The sequence below is a fragment of the Meriones unguiculatus genome, chromosome 5, assembly GCF_030254825.1.
Source record: "Meriones unguiculatus strain TT.TT164.6M chromosome 5, Bangor_MerUng_6.1, whole genome shotgun sequence".
In the NCBI taxonomy this organism is placed as follows: Eukaryota; Metazoa; Chordata; class Mammalia; order Rodentia; family Muridae; genus Meriones; species Meriones unguiculatus.
This window is the reverse complement of record NC_083353.1, coordinates 132,783,798-132,798,842: the sequence shown is the minus strand read 5'-3', so window position 1 is coordinate 132,798,842 and position 15,045 is coordinate 132,783,798. Positions and strand designations below refer to the sequence as shown.

The 15,045-nt window shown below is 50.8% G+C and overlaps 2 protein-coding genes across 2 annotated transcripts in view; one reads left to right on the top strand and one right to left on the bottom strand.

Moving 5' to 3' along the window:
• Window positions 1-6,077, bottom strand: part of Far2 (fatty acyl-CoA reductase 2) — a 68,712-nt gene extending 62,635 nt beyond the window's left edge. The window contains exon 1 of the mRNA XM_021659938.2: window positions 5,940-6,077. The gene's annotated coding sequence lies outside the window, so the exon portion shown is untranslated. The remainder of the gene's footprint in view (window positions 1-5,939) is intronic.
• LOC132654168 (uncharacterized) lies at window positions 5,190-14,207 on the top strand. Its single transcript, XM_060383426.1, has 3 exons — window positions 5,190-5,250; window positions 5,601-6,188; window positions 9,411-14,207. The coding sequence occupies exons 1-3, from the start codon at window positions 5,190-5,192 to the stop codon at window positions 9,632-9,634; spliced, it is 873 nt and encodes a 290-aa protein (XP_060239409.1). The 3' UTR covers window positions 9,635-14,207.
• Window positions 14,208-15,045: the final 838 nt, after the last annotated feature.

The following is a 15,045-nucleotide window of genomic DNA, read 5'->3' as shown; positions in this document are numbered from 1 at the left end:
GCATTCACTAACCCATCTCCAGAGCAGCCACGGGGAGTATGAGGTGAGGGCCAGCCGCAGCCTACCAAAACTTGACTTACAGATTTCAATATCTAAAGTTCATGCAATTTACTGATGCCACAGAATATTCTTGATTATTTCTAACTTCCAAAAAAGATGTAAGAACCACTTCTAGTTTGAAAGATAACACAAAGCTGGAAGCCGAGTTGGACCTCAGGCTGTTATTGGCCAGCACTTGGGACTGAGCTCCAAGCAGATGAAGTCGGAGGTTCCAAATCTGCAGCGCCTTGCAAGAACTGCCAGGGTTCTGCACTGGCAGGTTACACCTGCCTGCAGCCGCCATGAGCTTGTTGTGGATCTCAGGGAAAGTGATGTATAGGACTCGGAAAACATGGCTGCCCGATTGCCCACACCATGTCAGCCTGGGAGGTTTCACATGAGGCCCAGAAGATGAAACTGTGAACTTGAGAATCCATGGCTCTGCCTGGAGCGTCCTCCCCCCTGTGGAGTCCCCTCACCTGGAAATGCTAACAGACTGAGTGGATTGAGCCCTACCAGAAAGCAGATGCTGGAAACAAACATTGCAAGAAAATGGTCCTGCTTATTCCTGGGGGAGTGTCTTCGTATCCCCATAACAGAGAGGATTCCAAGCTGGGCTTTGCCCTGGGAGGAAGCATTAAAGAGCCTGCTAACAGTTAGCAGAGCGCGGTGCTGAGGGCTGATCTGCTAATGTAGGCCAGTGCTTCCCACAGGACTACCGCACACGAATCTCTAGACTCCTTAGATGCTCCACCAGAAACACTTGAAGGTCACAGGCTTAGGGAGTGCCACAGGAGACACAGTTCACCTTTGATGACTTCCAGGCACCACTGATCTACTGTAGTCTCTGAGGATCCCTGTAGTAAACCACTTAACTGGGTTAAGTCAAGGATTTTTCAGAGCTGTATCAGCAAAGCTTTCTTTTTTCTCCTTTTCTTTCACTTAACTGTTAATATCCCATGAAACACTGTCCCACAAATGACAGGCTGCGGAGCCTGCTGCTGAGAGAAGGAGAGAAGGCTGCGTGAGGGAGTGGACTGTCTCGGAGCAGACCCTTGATGAGGTGCAGTCTTGTCCTCCATGGTTTTTGCCATTTTAGGAAATTACACCACATCCCTTCTAAGCTCAAGGCAGAAAAATAAGAGCTATATCTGTCGCGGTGATAACCTTTAAAAAGTACAAAATGCAGTGTGGATTTAAAAAATTCAAACAGCAGAAGAACCCGAGATGCAAACTTTCTCCTTCTTCCTTTCCCCTCATCTGCTCAGTTGGCAGCCTCCGTTCCGTTTGGTTTCTGCTCTTGTTCCAGGCGCTGCGAATGAAGCGCGCGTGCGCACACACGCACACACGCACACACACACACACACACACACACACACACACACACACACCCTCCCTCCCCCGTGTGCACCTAAGCTCTCAGCAGGGCTGGAGGGGCCAGGCAGGGCAAGCAGTGCTCCTCAGGGGGTGGTTCTCACTCCCACACAGGGGCTCAACTTCCTGTAACGCCAGGGCACTGGTGCTTCTGGCTTCCACTGGCACTCAAATCCACACTTACACACACACACACACACACACACACACACACACACACACACACACACATCATTCAAAATCCAAAATACATAAACAAAATCTTTAAAAACAGCAGTCTCTGCACAAGCGTTAGCCTCAAGCTTCCTGCAGCAGCACCCCCCATCCAGCCCAGCACCCCTGGACTCAGCCACATTCACATGGGGCACTGAAGGCTCAGCGTGTCCTCCTTGCACTGCCTTTTCCTCACAGCCAGCCCTGAACACTCCCTGATTCTCAGCCTCTTTTTAAATCCACACTGTATTTTGTCTCTCCAGTCCATTCTCCTTACTGGCAGTGTGTAGATTTGCTTTCTTAAAACAGTTCAGCAGAGCCTCTGGCTGAAGAGCCTTCAGTGCTCCGCTAGAGCAGACCCAAAGCTTCAAGAAGCTCTGCGGAAGAAGGTAAAAAATGTTGACTCAGGGTGGAGGTGTCAAGGGAGACGTTTCCTCACTTCCTTAGCGGGTGTAAAAGTTACAGAGGACCACGTGGTGAGGGGAGGCCGGCTTGAGCTGATTGATAGCTCTTAGATGCTTAAAGGGCAACTTGGTCAAGATTTTAAGTGTAAGGATCCTCCATTAACTGACTCAAAAAGCCAGTCACACTCCTGAGGGAAATGTCACCGGGGCACTCCTGCTCAGTCCCTGTTCTATCTGAGGGTGAGCAGGACTCAAGCATTGGCTCATAGCATGTGTCTTCCAAGAGGCTGTCCTTTGCATTCGGTTCACAATCCCACTCCTGTACATGTAACATTTAACCAATATTTAAAACCTCAAACCCTGCCACCTAGACATTCTTCCTCTGAGTTTCTTATGGAGATATGAGGAGTGTAAAGATTGTACAAGCCCTTCAAGGAGCTTGGCCAACAGTCCTAAATCTCCTAAAAACACAGTAAACGGTTCCCTCAGACCATCTCTGTCAGCAATCAAGGCGGTAGGCCGCCTGCAACTCACTCCCTTTCAATCAAGACTGGTTCTTGGCCAGGCCGGCCTAGATCCAACCGTGAGGCAGAGGGCAATGGTGAGGTCCTGAACCTGCCGCCTCCCTCTCCTGAGGGCCAGGGTTACCCACATGTGCTACCAAGCATGGCTTGCTTCTCTCTCTCTCTCTCTCTTTCTCTCTCTTTCTCTTTCTCTCTCTTTGCCCAAAGGTAACCCAAGTATCTTTAATATAGTTTGTCATCCTCATGCCAGTAAAGAACTTGAGATAAAGAAAAGCTTCTTGATGTGTTCAAAGGCACCCAAGAAAGCAGCTACAGAAAATCTCCAGCAGAAAGATGAGTTACACAATTACCCCATTAAAGCAAGCTCTATTTAGTATAGCCAGGAAGAAAAACACCGGCCAAGCCCAAATTTGGGATTCCCAGAAAGCGGCCTGGTTTTTAGGTCAGCCAGGTGACCCATAGGCTGTGGCACCTCCCGCCCTCCTCCAGCCAGGGGTAAGCCTACTTCTGTTTGTCTCTCCCAGCCACGAGTGACCAGGCATGTCCCATACATTTGGGGCAACCAGCCTTGTTTCCTGAAGTGACAACACACACCCTGTTATCTCACAAGAACCACGCCTCCCAGCACTCCAGGAAGTTCTCTGTCCTCGGGCAGGTGCTGCCTCCAGGAAGCTCACTCGAGTTAGGGCTGGTGTGAGGAAGCACCACGACTCACTGAGCTCTAGCACAGCCGTCAGCCTGGGGTTGGGGAATAATGAGATCCCAGTGGAAAATGGTAGTTAAGACGGTAGTGGCCGCTGCAAGGTTAAGCCAAATAACCTAGATGTGGGGGTCGGCGCAGTTCTGGACCCTGAATTCCCTGAGCTGGTCCCATGCAGAGCCGCTGGGTATATGGTACCAGGAAGCTGAGACCTTCTGAAAGTGTGTCTGATCTGTATTATCAGATACTCAGAGCGGTCTGTGGACCAAACAGAACAGGAAGACGACCCTCACACTAGTGAATGCTCCCACAGAGCCCACAGCAGCAGGGCAGGCTGGAGGAGCAAGCAGGCTGGGGGCTCTGGCGCTTGTGAAACCTTTGGGGGCTGGTGATGGAGCTCAGGAAGAGCGCTTGTCTAGCACCCAGAAGCCCAGGCATACCCTCAGCCCTGTGTAGACTGCGCACAGGGAGGCAAGCCTGTAGTTTCAACACTCCAGAAGGAGAAGCAGGAAAGGAATATATTCAAGGTCCTTTCATCTACATAGCAAGTTCAAGGCCAGCCAGAGCTATGTGAAACCTTGCCAAAAATGAATGGATGGATGAATGAATGATGAATGAATGAATGAGAACAGCGAACTCTTATGGCTGACTGAATGTTGCCAGGGGGAAGTGTAACATGGATCTTCAAGAGAAAAGAAAGAAAATGGTGACACGCTCAGGGCCTCTGTATCCTTTTCTTCTTCACACTTCATTTCTACTTACAGCGACTTACAAGTATGAGTATTCTGCCCGGGCACAGGTATGTATACTGCAATAATGCCAGGTGTCCACGCCGGCCAGGAGAAGGCATCAGATACCTGGATCTGGATCCAGGAGTCATGGATGGTTGTAAGCTACCGTGTGGGTGCCAGGAACCAAAAACTCAGGCCTTGTGCAAGAGCAGTGTGGTGGCTTGAATAAGAACGGCCCCCACAGACTCGCTTTGAATGCCTAGGGAGCTGCTGTAGGGAAGTGTGCCTTGGAAGAAGTGTGTCACTGGGGGTGAACTTTGGGGTGTGAAATGCTCAAGCCAGGCCCGGTCTCTCTCTCTCTTCCTCCTGCTCTGGCACCGTGTCTGCCTGTACAAGGCCATGTTTCCTGTCAGGACCCTAATGGACTAGGCCTCCAGTCCTGTGGGCCAGCCTGAATGAGATGCTCTCCTTTAAAGAGTTGCCGTGGCCGTGGCATTTCTTCACAGCAGCAGAAACCCTGACTAAGACAAGCAGCAAATGCTCTCAGCCACCAAGCCATCCCTGCAGCCCCCAAGACATGTACATCCTTGAGAAACCTGGAAGGGATGCCGAGAGATGAGCTGATGGCTCCTCAGCCCCTCTGAGGCAGTCCCTCCGCCAGCAGGGTCACACTGTGGCTCGGTGGGGAGTTTATTGTCACGCATCCTCCTCCATCAGTGTTGGTGCTGACCAGCTCGCTGCAAGCTGCTTCTGGCTAACAGACTAGTGCGGCCCACCACTACCGTTTACGGGGAGTGAAAGCTCGGACAGGAAGATGCCCTTAGAGGTGAGGGAAATGAGGAGAGGGCAAGGTTTCGGGCCCCCAGAAACACCACGCGTGAAGTTTGGTCAGGAGAAACCTCTCGGTCGTCTCTAGACCCCAACACCCCAGATGCGACATTTGCCGAAATGACCCCTGTGCAGTTCGTAAGCTGCCTTAAATTGATCTAATCTCTCTGTCCTGCTTTATGACTGGAGCAGCTACGGCCCCGCGTCAACTCTAACTCCCATCAGTGCGGATGCCGAGAGAGGCTAGTTTGGAACTATAGGCTGAGTCTTACATTTCCATTTCTAACATCAAATGCTGGACACCACCTCCAACCAGCAGAACACGCAAACCTGGAGTTTCCTGCTCGCTTGGCCCTTTGCCCACCAAGTGTTCGACATGATACGAAGGGTAGCCAGAGGCTTGCAGATAAACGGAGAACGATCACGAAGGCTCAACGGTAGGTAAATGACGCGCGGAAGGCAAAAATGTTCACGATCTTCCCCGAAAGGAGACAGGAAGGAGACGGGTCAGGGGCCTGGCAGGGGGAAGCTCCGTATGCATTCTGCCATGGCCTGGGGCTCATGTCACCTGGGGCGGGGGGCGGTTGTGAGGGCAGCCTTCCCTAAGCCACCTGTCCTAGCGAGGCCCTGGTACCTGCCCCTGTTCTCCTCATGCCCAGTCACTGGGGAAGCCAGGAACTTCTACAGGCGACAGATCTACTTGGCCACCAGCCCCGTTTCAGCCTCGAGACCCTGGAGAATCTGTGAGTGGGAGGGCCTGAATGCTCACAGCCCGGGGTGGGGCCAGAGGCCCAGGGAGGACAGGAAGGGACCACAGCACGCACGGGCCTGGAAATACAGGCTGTCTCCACGAGCAGCCCCTGGACCAGGGAGGCTGGGGTGGGACCAGCCACGCGTCTGTCCCTTGGTCCCTTGTCACAACTGAGAGGTCCCTTGTTCGCCCTGCTCAGCCCTTCGTGGCTCTCAGGCTCTCTGCCAGCTGTGCTTCTCAGCCAGGGGACTCAGCGATGTCCAGGGCCACCTGCAGGCCACAGCGTCTCTCCTGGCACCGGAGGCCCCCACCCAACCCAACCTCCGGGCCCCCCACCCAACCTCCCGGCCCCCCGCCCGCTCTCAGTCCAGGTACCTGCTGCTTCGCTGCGGGCGGCCGGCGGTCACGGTCCTCCCGGGCACGCGGGGACTCTGGAGCTGCTGGGCACCGCGCCTCTGCTCTCCGGGCTCCCAAACGTGACTCTATATATCCTGCTCCGAGCTGGGTGTGGGGCGGAGGAGCGCACCTCCCTCCGACCTTCCTGGTGGCTGCTGGGCACCCAGTCGAGGCCTCTGCCCGGGGCGGGAGCGCGCAGGCCCCAGGACGGCATCGCCTGGGCTCCGGGTGGGTCCCCGCTGCCGTGCATTGTTGGGTGAGGGGAAAGTGAGCCGGGAGGGCGCCCCTGTCGGGAAAGGCAGAGGCGGGAGGGAGGGGGAGAGAGAGAGTCTGATGCGATTCATTGCAGTAGCGATCCTTCCCTTTGCACCGGCAAAGCGCGTTCCAGATCCCATTTCTCCATCTCCGCAGCCGCGCAGGGTGGGTGGAGGCTGCGGAGGAGCGCCTCGGGGACCCGCTGGCTCGGGAAAGCCCAGGGGTGGCAGGCGCGTGGAGGGGGCGGGCGGGGCCGCAGGGAGGCCTGGGCATGCTTCCTCCTTCCGGGGGTCTGGGGCTGGGAGAGCCGAACCTGGCTCTGCATGCTTGCTTTCTAGTGGGCAGGGATCACACGCGCCAGGCCCTGGGGGAGGCAGGTATACCAGTCCCTGGCCCCTCCCCAAAAAGGCTTTCTTTCTTCTCCTGGTAGCTTTGACAGTTTTTATTTTATTTATATTTGGTTTTTCATAAATTTTAGGCAGAAATTCAACAGCCGAGTCATAGAGTGATGGACAGGCAGGAGAGCACAACTCCCCCTCGAGCTGAGAGAGGAAAAGCGACCAACGCCCAGCGCTGTGCTCTTCACGGTGTGGAAGGTCGTCTTCCAAATTTACAGCCAGTTAAGGGAAATGGGAAGGACGCCACTCCAAAGTCAGCCTCTTCTCATTAGGACAGCCGGTAGACACTCAAAGACGCAGATTTTGAATCATGAAAAGTCGAGATTAGTGAAATAAACAACTTTAAATCAGGAAGATTGAAAACTTCACACTTCCCTTGAGCCTCTGGACTCAGAGTAATTAAGTATGAGGAGGGAGTGTGACCCGGGGACAGCAGCAGTTTGCTTAGGTGATTGTGTGAAAACAAGAGAAAAAAATGAGTAGTACCAGACAGACATGCAGGTAAACACGCCACGCATGCGCGCGCGCACACACACGTCAATTAAAATACCTGAATGTGTCTTCAGCCCCAAATTCTGTGAGTGGACTTGAAATGGCCCAGGAAAACTATGGTAACAAGGTCTGGAAATCTTTCACCTGAAACCCCAGCTCTTTAGTACGCTGGGCCAGGAAGGTGGCAAGTTCAAGGCTTGCCTGGGCTACCTGGAGAGCTCAAGGACAGCCTGGCTGAAAATGTGAAGATCCCATCTCAAGAAGAAAAAAAAAAAGGAGGGGGGGCTGAGAATGCAGTTCAGGGGTAGAGGAAGCTCTTCTACCACACTCTGGCTTTAACCCCCAGTGATGCAAGATAAACACAAAATGCAAAAATTGCTAGTCACACAGGTAACCTAAGGAAAACTGTCACTTTTCCAAAGCAATTTAGCAGCACACTTCCTTTTCATTTTCAAATCCCTTTGACAAAGGAGTTCTAGTTATTAGGGCATATCCAAAAGAGTGCACAAGCTGAGAAAGGTGTGGAGGGCTAATTGCTCCTTATAGGTATTTGTAAAGTAGGAAATTAAGAGGCCCACTCTGAGGAGTGCTCACAGGCGAATGTAACATTATTGTAAAATAAAAACAATAGATGTTGTCATGTGACTTGTGCTCACACACATGGTGGGCTGTACACTGTGCAAGCTGGGAGGAGGCAGGGCTGCGGTCCCGGGGGCTGCAGGGCGGATTCCTCATGGGGGCTTCAGGGAGAGCCAGTTCTGCAATTCTCTCGTACTCGTGGTGGTCTCCCTGCCATCTCTGGTGGTTCTGGGGTGCAGAGGTATAAAGCCATGTGTTAGTTAGGCATCTCTGGGACAGAACTGTGTGTGTGTGAGAGAGAGAGGATGCACACACACAAACACACACATGCACTCTTCATACCCACACACACAATCACACACGACCTCTTACAGTGGCTCATAGGCTGGGGCCTGGTTGTCACTTGTTGGAAAGGCCAAGCATCTGATAGAGGTTCAGTCCACAAGGCTGGGCACCTCAAGAGGATTCCTGCAGAGATGCTGGTCTTCAGTCTGCACTGGATCCTGAAGAAGTAGGTTCTAACGCCAGTGAAGGATGGCTCACAGCAGGATGGGTGAATGTGCTACCAAGAGTGAGGGCAAGCAGGGAGGAGGCCCAGAGCTCTCTTCTTCCATGTCTCCATGTGCGAGCTGACACCAGAAAGTGGGGTCTTCCCTGTCAAGAGCAATCCTTCACAGGTGTGTCCAACTACTTGAACTTTGGTTTATTCCAGACGTAGTCTGGTTGACACCAGAGTAGCCACTGCAGCCAGATCTGCCTTCATCCTCACGTGCCCCTCTGGGTGTTTCAGGTCTGCAGCCACGCTGCTCCTTATGGGTCGTGATGAGTTTTAGCTCACTCACGCCAGTGTCTTGGTTTGAACAGCCACACCTGCAAGGACCCTGTTGCAGAGAAAGCAGAGTTTTGGAGTGCTGGGGTTAGGGCTTCCCCATGTGATACGTGGGAAGGAGGTGACTACATTTGCAGTCATGTGGGATGGATGGAAGGGCCCATGATCTTGCAAATTTGGAGCTTGAGAGGAAGGCTCTTCCGGGTGGGTTCGGGTCCTGCAGCAGGACCATTCTGAGCCACTCAGGGAGACTCCCAGCCGAATGGCAAATCATCGTACAATAGCAAGTCCGGGGGAAGTCAGACATCCACCACCAGACGATGAGTAAACACCAGACATGAGCATGACGTGGACCCCAAAGACAGTGCCAAGAAATGCAAATGGCTGCAGAAGCCGAAAGAGCCGGGGTGGGGGAGAGGCCTTCCTACAGCTTCTCACACACACAATCACACACAAGGCAGCCTGGTGCTCCACCCACCGAGTCTCATAAAGTCCGGGAAGGTGAGAGAATGAGTTCTGTTGCTTAAGCCACCCACGCTTTGATCTGTCCCAGGAAATTAATCCGTGTACCTTTCCTGGGCACAGTTCTATGTGTCAGCTCTTTATTTTTACAGGGAGTTGTATGGTTCACTAGCTTTATCTGTCCTGTATTGATTAGTTATTTTCTTTGAGGTTCCTTACATCCTCTCCCTTCCAACCCCCTAACCCTAGGTAGGAGAGAGAAGGATAGTGGGAAGAGGGGTGCAGACCCCTTCACTTCTCCTGGTTGTTTAGGGTCAATGGGTTCTTTTGGGGTTAAACCAGTCTCTATCAACAGCAGACGCAACAGCGGTCTCCTCTGTCTGTCACCTCAAAGCCGCTGTGCCACAAATCGTCTCTCCTGTGTCTTTCCAACAGCCTCACCGTCAGCCTCTGGTCTCTCCAAACTGCCACGGGCCACCGCGGCAAGCCACCACCGAGCCGAAGCCACCACCGAGCCGCCGTGGGTCATGCCTTCTCTCTTTCCAGGCTCTCACATTCGTAGCCTCAGAGCCCTAGGCCACGCCCCTCCCCGAGCTGCAGAGCAGGCCGTCTTCAGCTGTCAAAGACCATGCCCCGATTATCAGCTGCGGGCAAGCTAGAGCCTAACGTTAAAATCCCACACTTGGGATTAAAACAAAAACAGTTTAGATAACATAACTGAGTTTTCAAAGAAACCAAAACTTTATTGCAATTAATTTTCTTCTTCGACAGTTTCTGATTACTCTCTCCCGACTCTTTTCTTCCTCCCATTGCTCTCAACCCTCCCCTTTCTAATCCCTCTCTGCCCTTCTTCAGATTCATGCTTGTGGAGTTGTGTTGTGACCCTTTAGTTTGGCCCAGGCTGTCCGAGTGAACACTTGGATCCTGGTGCGGTGACAAGAGGGTTCACCACTGGAAGCAGTGATCCTCCCTCCCTCACCTCTCTGTGACCCTATCACCAGTCAATCGCTCAGCCATGAGGGCTTCCCTTGTGAACTCTCCCTCATCCATGTCAGGCCTTTCCTTGTGAAGACGCAGTGCAGGCTGTGTGAGAACCCTTAGCTTCCGTGGGAACTGTCCTAAGAGTCTCAGTCTGCTTTCAAAGGGCTGAGCAGACATATGCTAAGAGTGTCCTGTTCTTGCAGAGCACCTTCTTCAACAGCTAAGCCGGAAGCACAATGACAGCCTGGGCAGTGGGCTCCATGGCTCTGGGTACTCTCAGCACAACTCACCTTCACAGAGGCTTGACCAGACGACATGCAGGCCTGAGCCTCGAACCCTGTTGCTCTTGGCCAGCGCTGAGAAACAGTTTATCATACTGACCAATCTCTACCTTCAAAACTCCTCCATCACCGTTGCTCAACAGCTTACTGTTTTGTACAACCCTGTAAAACAAGTATTTCTTTGTAAATCTACCCTGGGGTTCTTTTTACAATACAGAAGACCTACAGGATGTTCCAGACACAAACTCGTTGGCAGATCGCTCGCCAACACCCTGAGCTCTGAGTGAAACCAGAGCTCCACAGGAATCTCACTCCTGGTCCCGTCTGTTGCGGCGTCCGTTGATGCTATCACAGGACAGCTGATCTTTATCTACCCAGAACCATAAAAACACAGTGTTGAACAACCAGAAAGCTGGTGACTTACGCCTACAATCTCATTCCACAGCGGAGGACTGGACTTTACTTCCTGTTCAAGGTGACTGTGTTAGTTCTCTGTTCCTAAACAAACACTTAGTTAAACAAACAGTGGTGTGTAAGAAGTGCCCGGTGCCCGCTCAGAGGCTGGCCGGAAGCGCTCCAGGCAGAAGGAGCCCGTAACTGGAGTCCTCGCTCCCGGCAGCCAATCTCCGCGCCAGCTCATCAGCGGCTTCTTTGGGAGCCCCTTCCCCAGCTGGTGGTGGGTGGAACGTACAGCTAGTTCTTGTAGGCTTTTCTAGGACCCAGGTCTTCATCTTGTTGCTGGCTATTGACCAAGGCTATTGACCAGGAGCCATGCTCGCTCAAAAGGACAACAGTCCTTAGTGAAACTCACAGCTACTGATTTGGAAAGTTGATGGTCGGTGTCCTTGATGTTCACAGTTGCACCCCACTCCAGGTTGGGGGATTGTGCAGGGATGGTGAGACTGGGCCACATCAGATCTCTCCTTGCCGCAGTCACGTGTGGAGACCAGATGTGGAGCGCAGACGCGCACTGCCGTCTCTCATCAGTGAGTTTCCTTTCTTCTGCACGTGGAAAGTTAGCTTTCAGTATCTAGTCACTTTGTGATGCAGCGAGCTGTGGGAAGGCTTCTTTTCTCTTTTCCTCACCAGTATGTGTGTGAGATGTGTATATGTAAGTATGCCAGCTCACCATGTGTGGGTATGCATGCGTGTGCAGAGACATGGGGTTGATACTGGAACATTTCCTCCGTTGCTCTTCTACCTCTGTCACTGAGACAGGGCATCTCAATCAAACCCAGAGCCTACCCTCTCTGCCCACTTTCTCCAGAGATCCCGTCCTGGCCTCCCATGATGGGTGACAGGAATGCCTCCAAGCGGACAGGGTGCATGTGGGCTCTAGGGGCCAGACTCTGCACAGTGACATTTCAGCCTGAGCTCTCTCCCTAGCTCTAGTTGGGTTTTCCCATGACTTTTTTTCCTGGTCTTCCTTCCCCTAGAGACATGTATAGCTCTCTGAAAAGTACAGTATATTGGCTCGTATGTGCGTGTAACAGGTGAGGGCAGAGCGAGAGTGTGCCCTGGGAGCCCATGGTGAGCTGGGTGTGGTGGTTTGAGGGAGAGCCCCCTGGGGTTCGTCGCTTGAGGACCAACTGTGTGGGAAGGGTTAGGAGGCGAGGGCCTTGTTGGGAGAGGGATCTTACGGCGGGGGCAGGGGATTGCTGTGAGGGTTCAAAAGCTCATTTCCTGTTAGTGTTCCCTGCCCAGTGGGTCAGGATACAAGTTTCTCAGCTGCTGCTCCAAGACCAGGGCTGCCTGCCCTCTCCCCACACTCCCCACCATGACAGCCAGGACTTGCCCGTCCTTTGAAACTGTATGCCCCCAACAAACTGCTTCTTCTGTTAGTTGCCTTGGTCGTGGTGTCTTCCTCAGCAAGAGAAAAGTAACCAAGACAAGGACCCAGCATGTTCCGAGAACAGTGTTGATGACATATAGAGCACCCACAGTGAGCCTGCAATGTGGCTACATCGTCATTAACTAAAGCTCTGTGTTACATATTAACTACATATTAAAGCAAACAAGGGAGCTCCATCCGTTAATTGCACTACGTTCTAAGAACTTAAACTTGGGAGAAAACAGCATGTAGAAAACACGTATAATATTAACTTCTTCCTATTAAACTTCTACCACATAACTTTGAGTATATGTTGTGGTAAATTAAAAAATAAGTGAGTGTTGGGATACATGCTGTTTATTATTAGCCCTAAGATTATCATGGCATTATTATTTAATGCATTATCACAAGTAATAAGACACAGACACTGTTAGAATTGAAAATTGCCTCATTTACCTTGGGCCTGGCAGATATTTCGCTTATTCAATAACCTCAGCCCCCATTTGCCAGCCCCCACCCAATGCCATACTCCTTGACCATCCTCCTCACAGAGCAGACACCTGTACAGGGCATTTTGTGCCCACAGTGCAGTATGAGACTACAGCATACTAAAATATGAACCAAAGTAAAAATAGGACAGGAAAATGCCATAAGATGAGAATGTGCAGGCATCACAGCCAGGGCCAGATACAGCAGCAATGTGAAAGCAGCAGACCAGAGGAGACATTAAAGTATGAGTAAAATGCTGACAGCTCAGAGTGAAAAGCACAAGACAAGAGGTGGAATGAGGAGGGGAGAACTTCCGAAATGTTAGAGGTTTGAGGCACGTTAGCGGAAAAGCTGTTAGGATGCCGAGAGCAGTGAGGACAGATTCTCTGAGCTGAGAACACAGCTATGGAAGCCATCCATCAACACTGGAAAGCAAAGAAGAGGAAGCACAGAAGGAAGTCTCAAAGGACTGTGGGACTAGAAAACACGTGGCACCTGTGGAAATCCCCCCGAAAGGAACGAAGAAGCAGAAGTGACAAAGTCTACCCTCAAATTATTGCCAGAGGCCAAGTTACGGAACCTCGAAACACAGAGAAGATTAAGCAAGCAAACGGGAAGAAATGGGAGCTGGGAGGAACCACTGCGTCACAGCACATCTGAGCTTCAGACCATCGAAAGATAAAAATTTTAGACAAGCCAGAGGGGTTAAAAAGCTCAGCGTGAAGAAGGGAGCAATGGTGAGTGTTGTCTGATATCTCAGAAATCCTGTAAGAAGGACAGGATAGGATAGAGACAGGTACTTACACTGTGTAATTATTCTTTTAAAAGGGGAAAAACCCTTCCCTTATAAAACATAACTTAAATGATTGTTGTTGTGGCCGTTGTTGACAGCAGATCTTCTTTTGAAGCAATGTTAAAGGGAATTTTCAGAGAGAAATACACATTATGTGGAGAACAGAAGACTCTTGGTAAATTAAATAAAGTTAAAACATTTTCTCTTACTGTCAATTGGGCTGATAATTTTTTTGTGCAAAACAATGTGAGCAATGAGATGCTCAACTCTGTGTGTATATATATTCGTTCAAGGGCGCTGGAGCTTACAGGAAATGCAGCAATAAAATGATGGACAGGGTGGAGGAATCAAGATGATTTTGTCATAATTTCCACACATCTCTGTACTAGTGTTGTATTTTCTGAACACGGGTATGAAGTTCGGAAAGTTTGTTCCCAACTCCAGGGCAGCCACTACAAACATAAAAGGAGGCACACTAACTGAAAAAGAAACTGTGCTTCAAGTTTTACACACTTGCAGCATCTCTGATGATGTGGGGAGCTCCTGTCCCTCCCCACATCAGACCGTTCTCCAGACAGCAAGAGGGTGTTCTCAAGTTCAGTGCTCACAACTGTCTGCTTGCGGCGCGTGTGCTATCGGCTCAGCCCGCGAGAGCGAGAAGTAAGCGTCGTCTACATTCTAGCCAGAGAGCTCTTGTGTGCCCTCCTGGGCTTTAACTGACAGCCTCACGGAACGCCGGCTTATTAGTAAGAACACAGCTGCTTCAAGCCGCTGTAACCGTGAGTTCCCCACGGTGGACCTGTACTGTGAGCCAATGTGAAGTCTCTGCCGTTAAGGTGCTTTGATCATGCATTTTGTCACACTGCAGGCCTCAGATCGAGCAGAGTTCTCAGGAAGAGAGGGGATAACAGACATGATAACATGCCAGTACTTGAACTTGACCTAACCATGTGACGACTGTGTTTGGGGGAAATTGCAGCATATTCAAACACTTGAGGCAAAAACTAACATCTGAAGCAGAATATGCAAATTACCATGAGTTGTAGATTCTGAGACAGCTTTATCAGAATTGGGCAGATTTAGCAGGAAGAAGAGAAGCAGAGTTTGGTTGAACTCCAGAGTTAGAACTCCATTAATAAAATAGATGGAATGGTGTCTCCAGGCTGCTCCAGATGATGGAAGACACCATTCCCATCCTCAAACTCACATGGAACATTTGCTGCAATGCACCACACCTAGCAACACAACACACACACGCAGCTAGAGAGCATAGAAACCCCACTTGGCTCTCAGAACACAAGGAAATCAAACTGGAAATCAATAACAGAAAGATCCAGTTGGAAAATCCCGCACTGTTACAGACTTATGTGTCAAAGAGGAACTATAAATGGTCATTAACCTATTTTGAAGTGTGCAAAAAATAAAGACACAATTAACGATATACATGACATGGACAAAAGCAGTGCTTATGGAGAGATTTATCACATCTTAGAAAACACAGAAGTTTTGAAGTCCCTAATCCAACCTTCCTCCTTTGGAAGGAACAGAAAAACAAGCCAAGTCCAAAGTAACAAGAGGAAAAGTGATAATAGAAATTAAAGCCATTGAGTAAAAGTGGAGAAACAGAAAAGACCAACAAAAATAAAGAAATAGATAAGTAAAAGTGGAAAACTTCCAGTTGGAATAGAGAGGAAA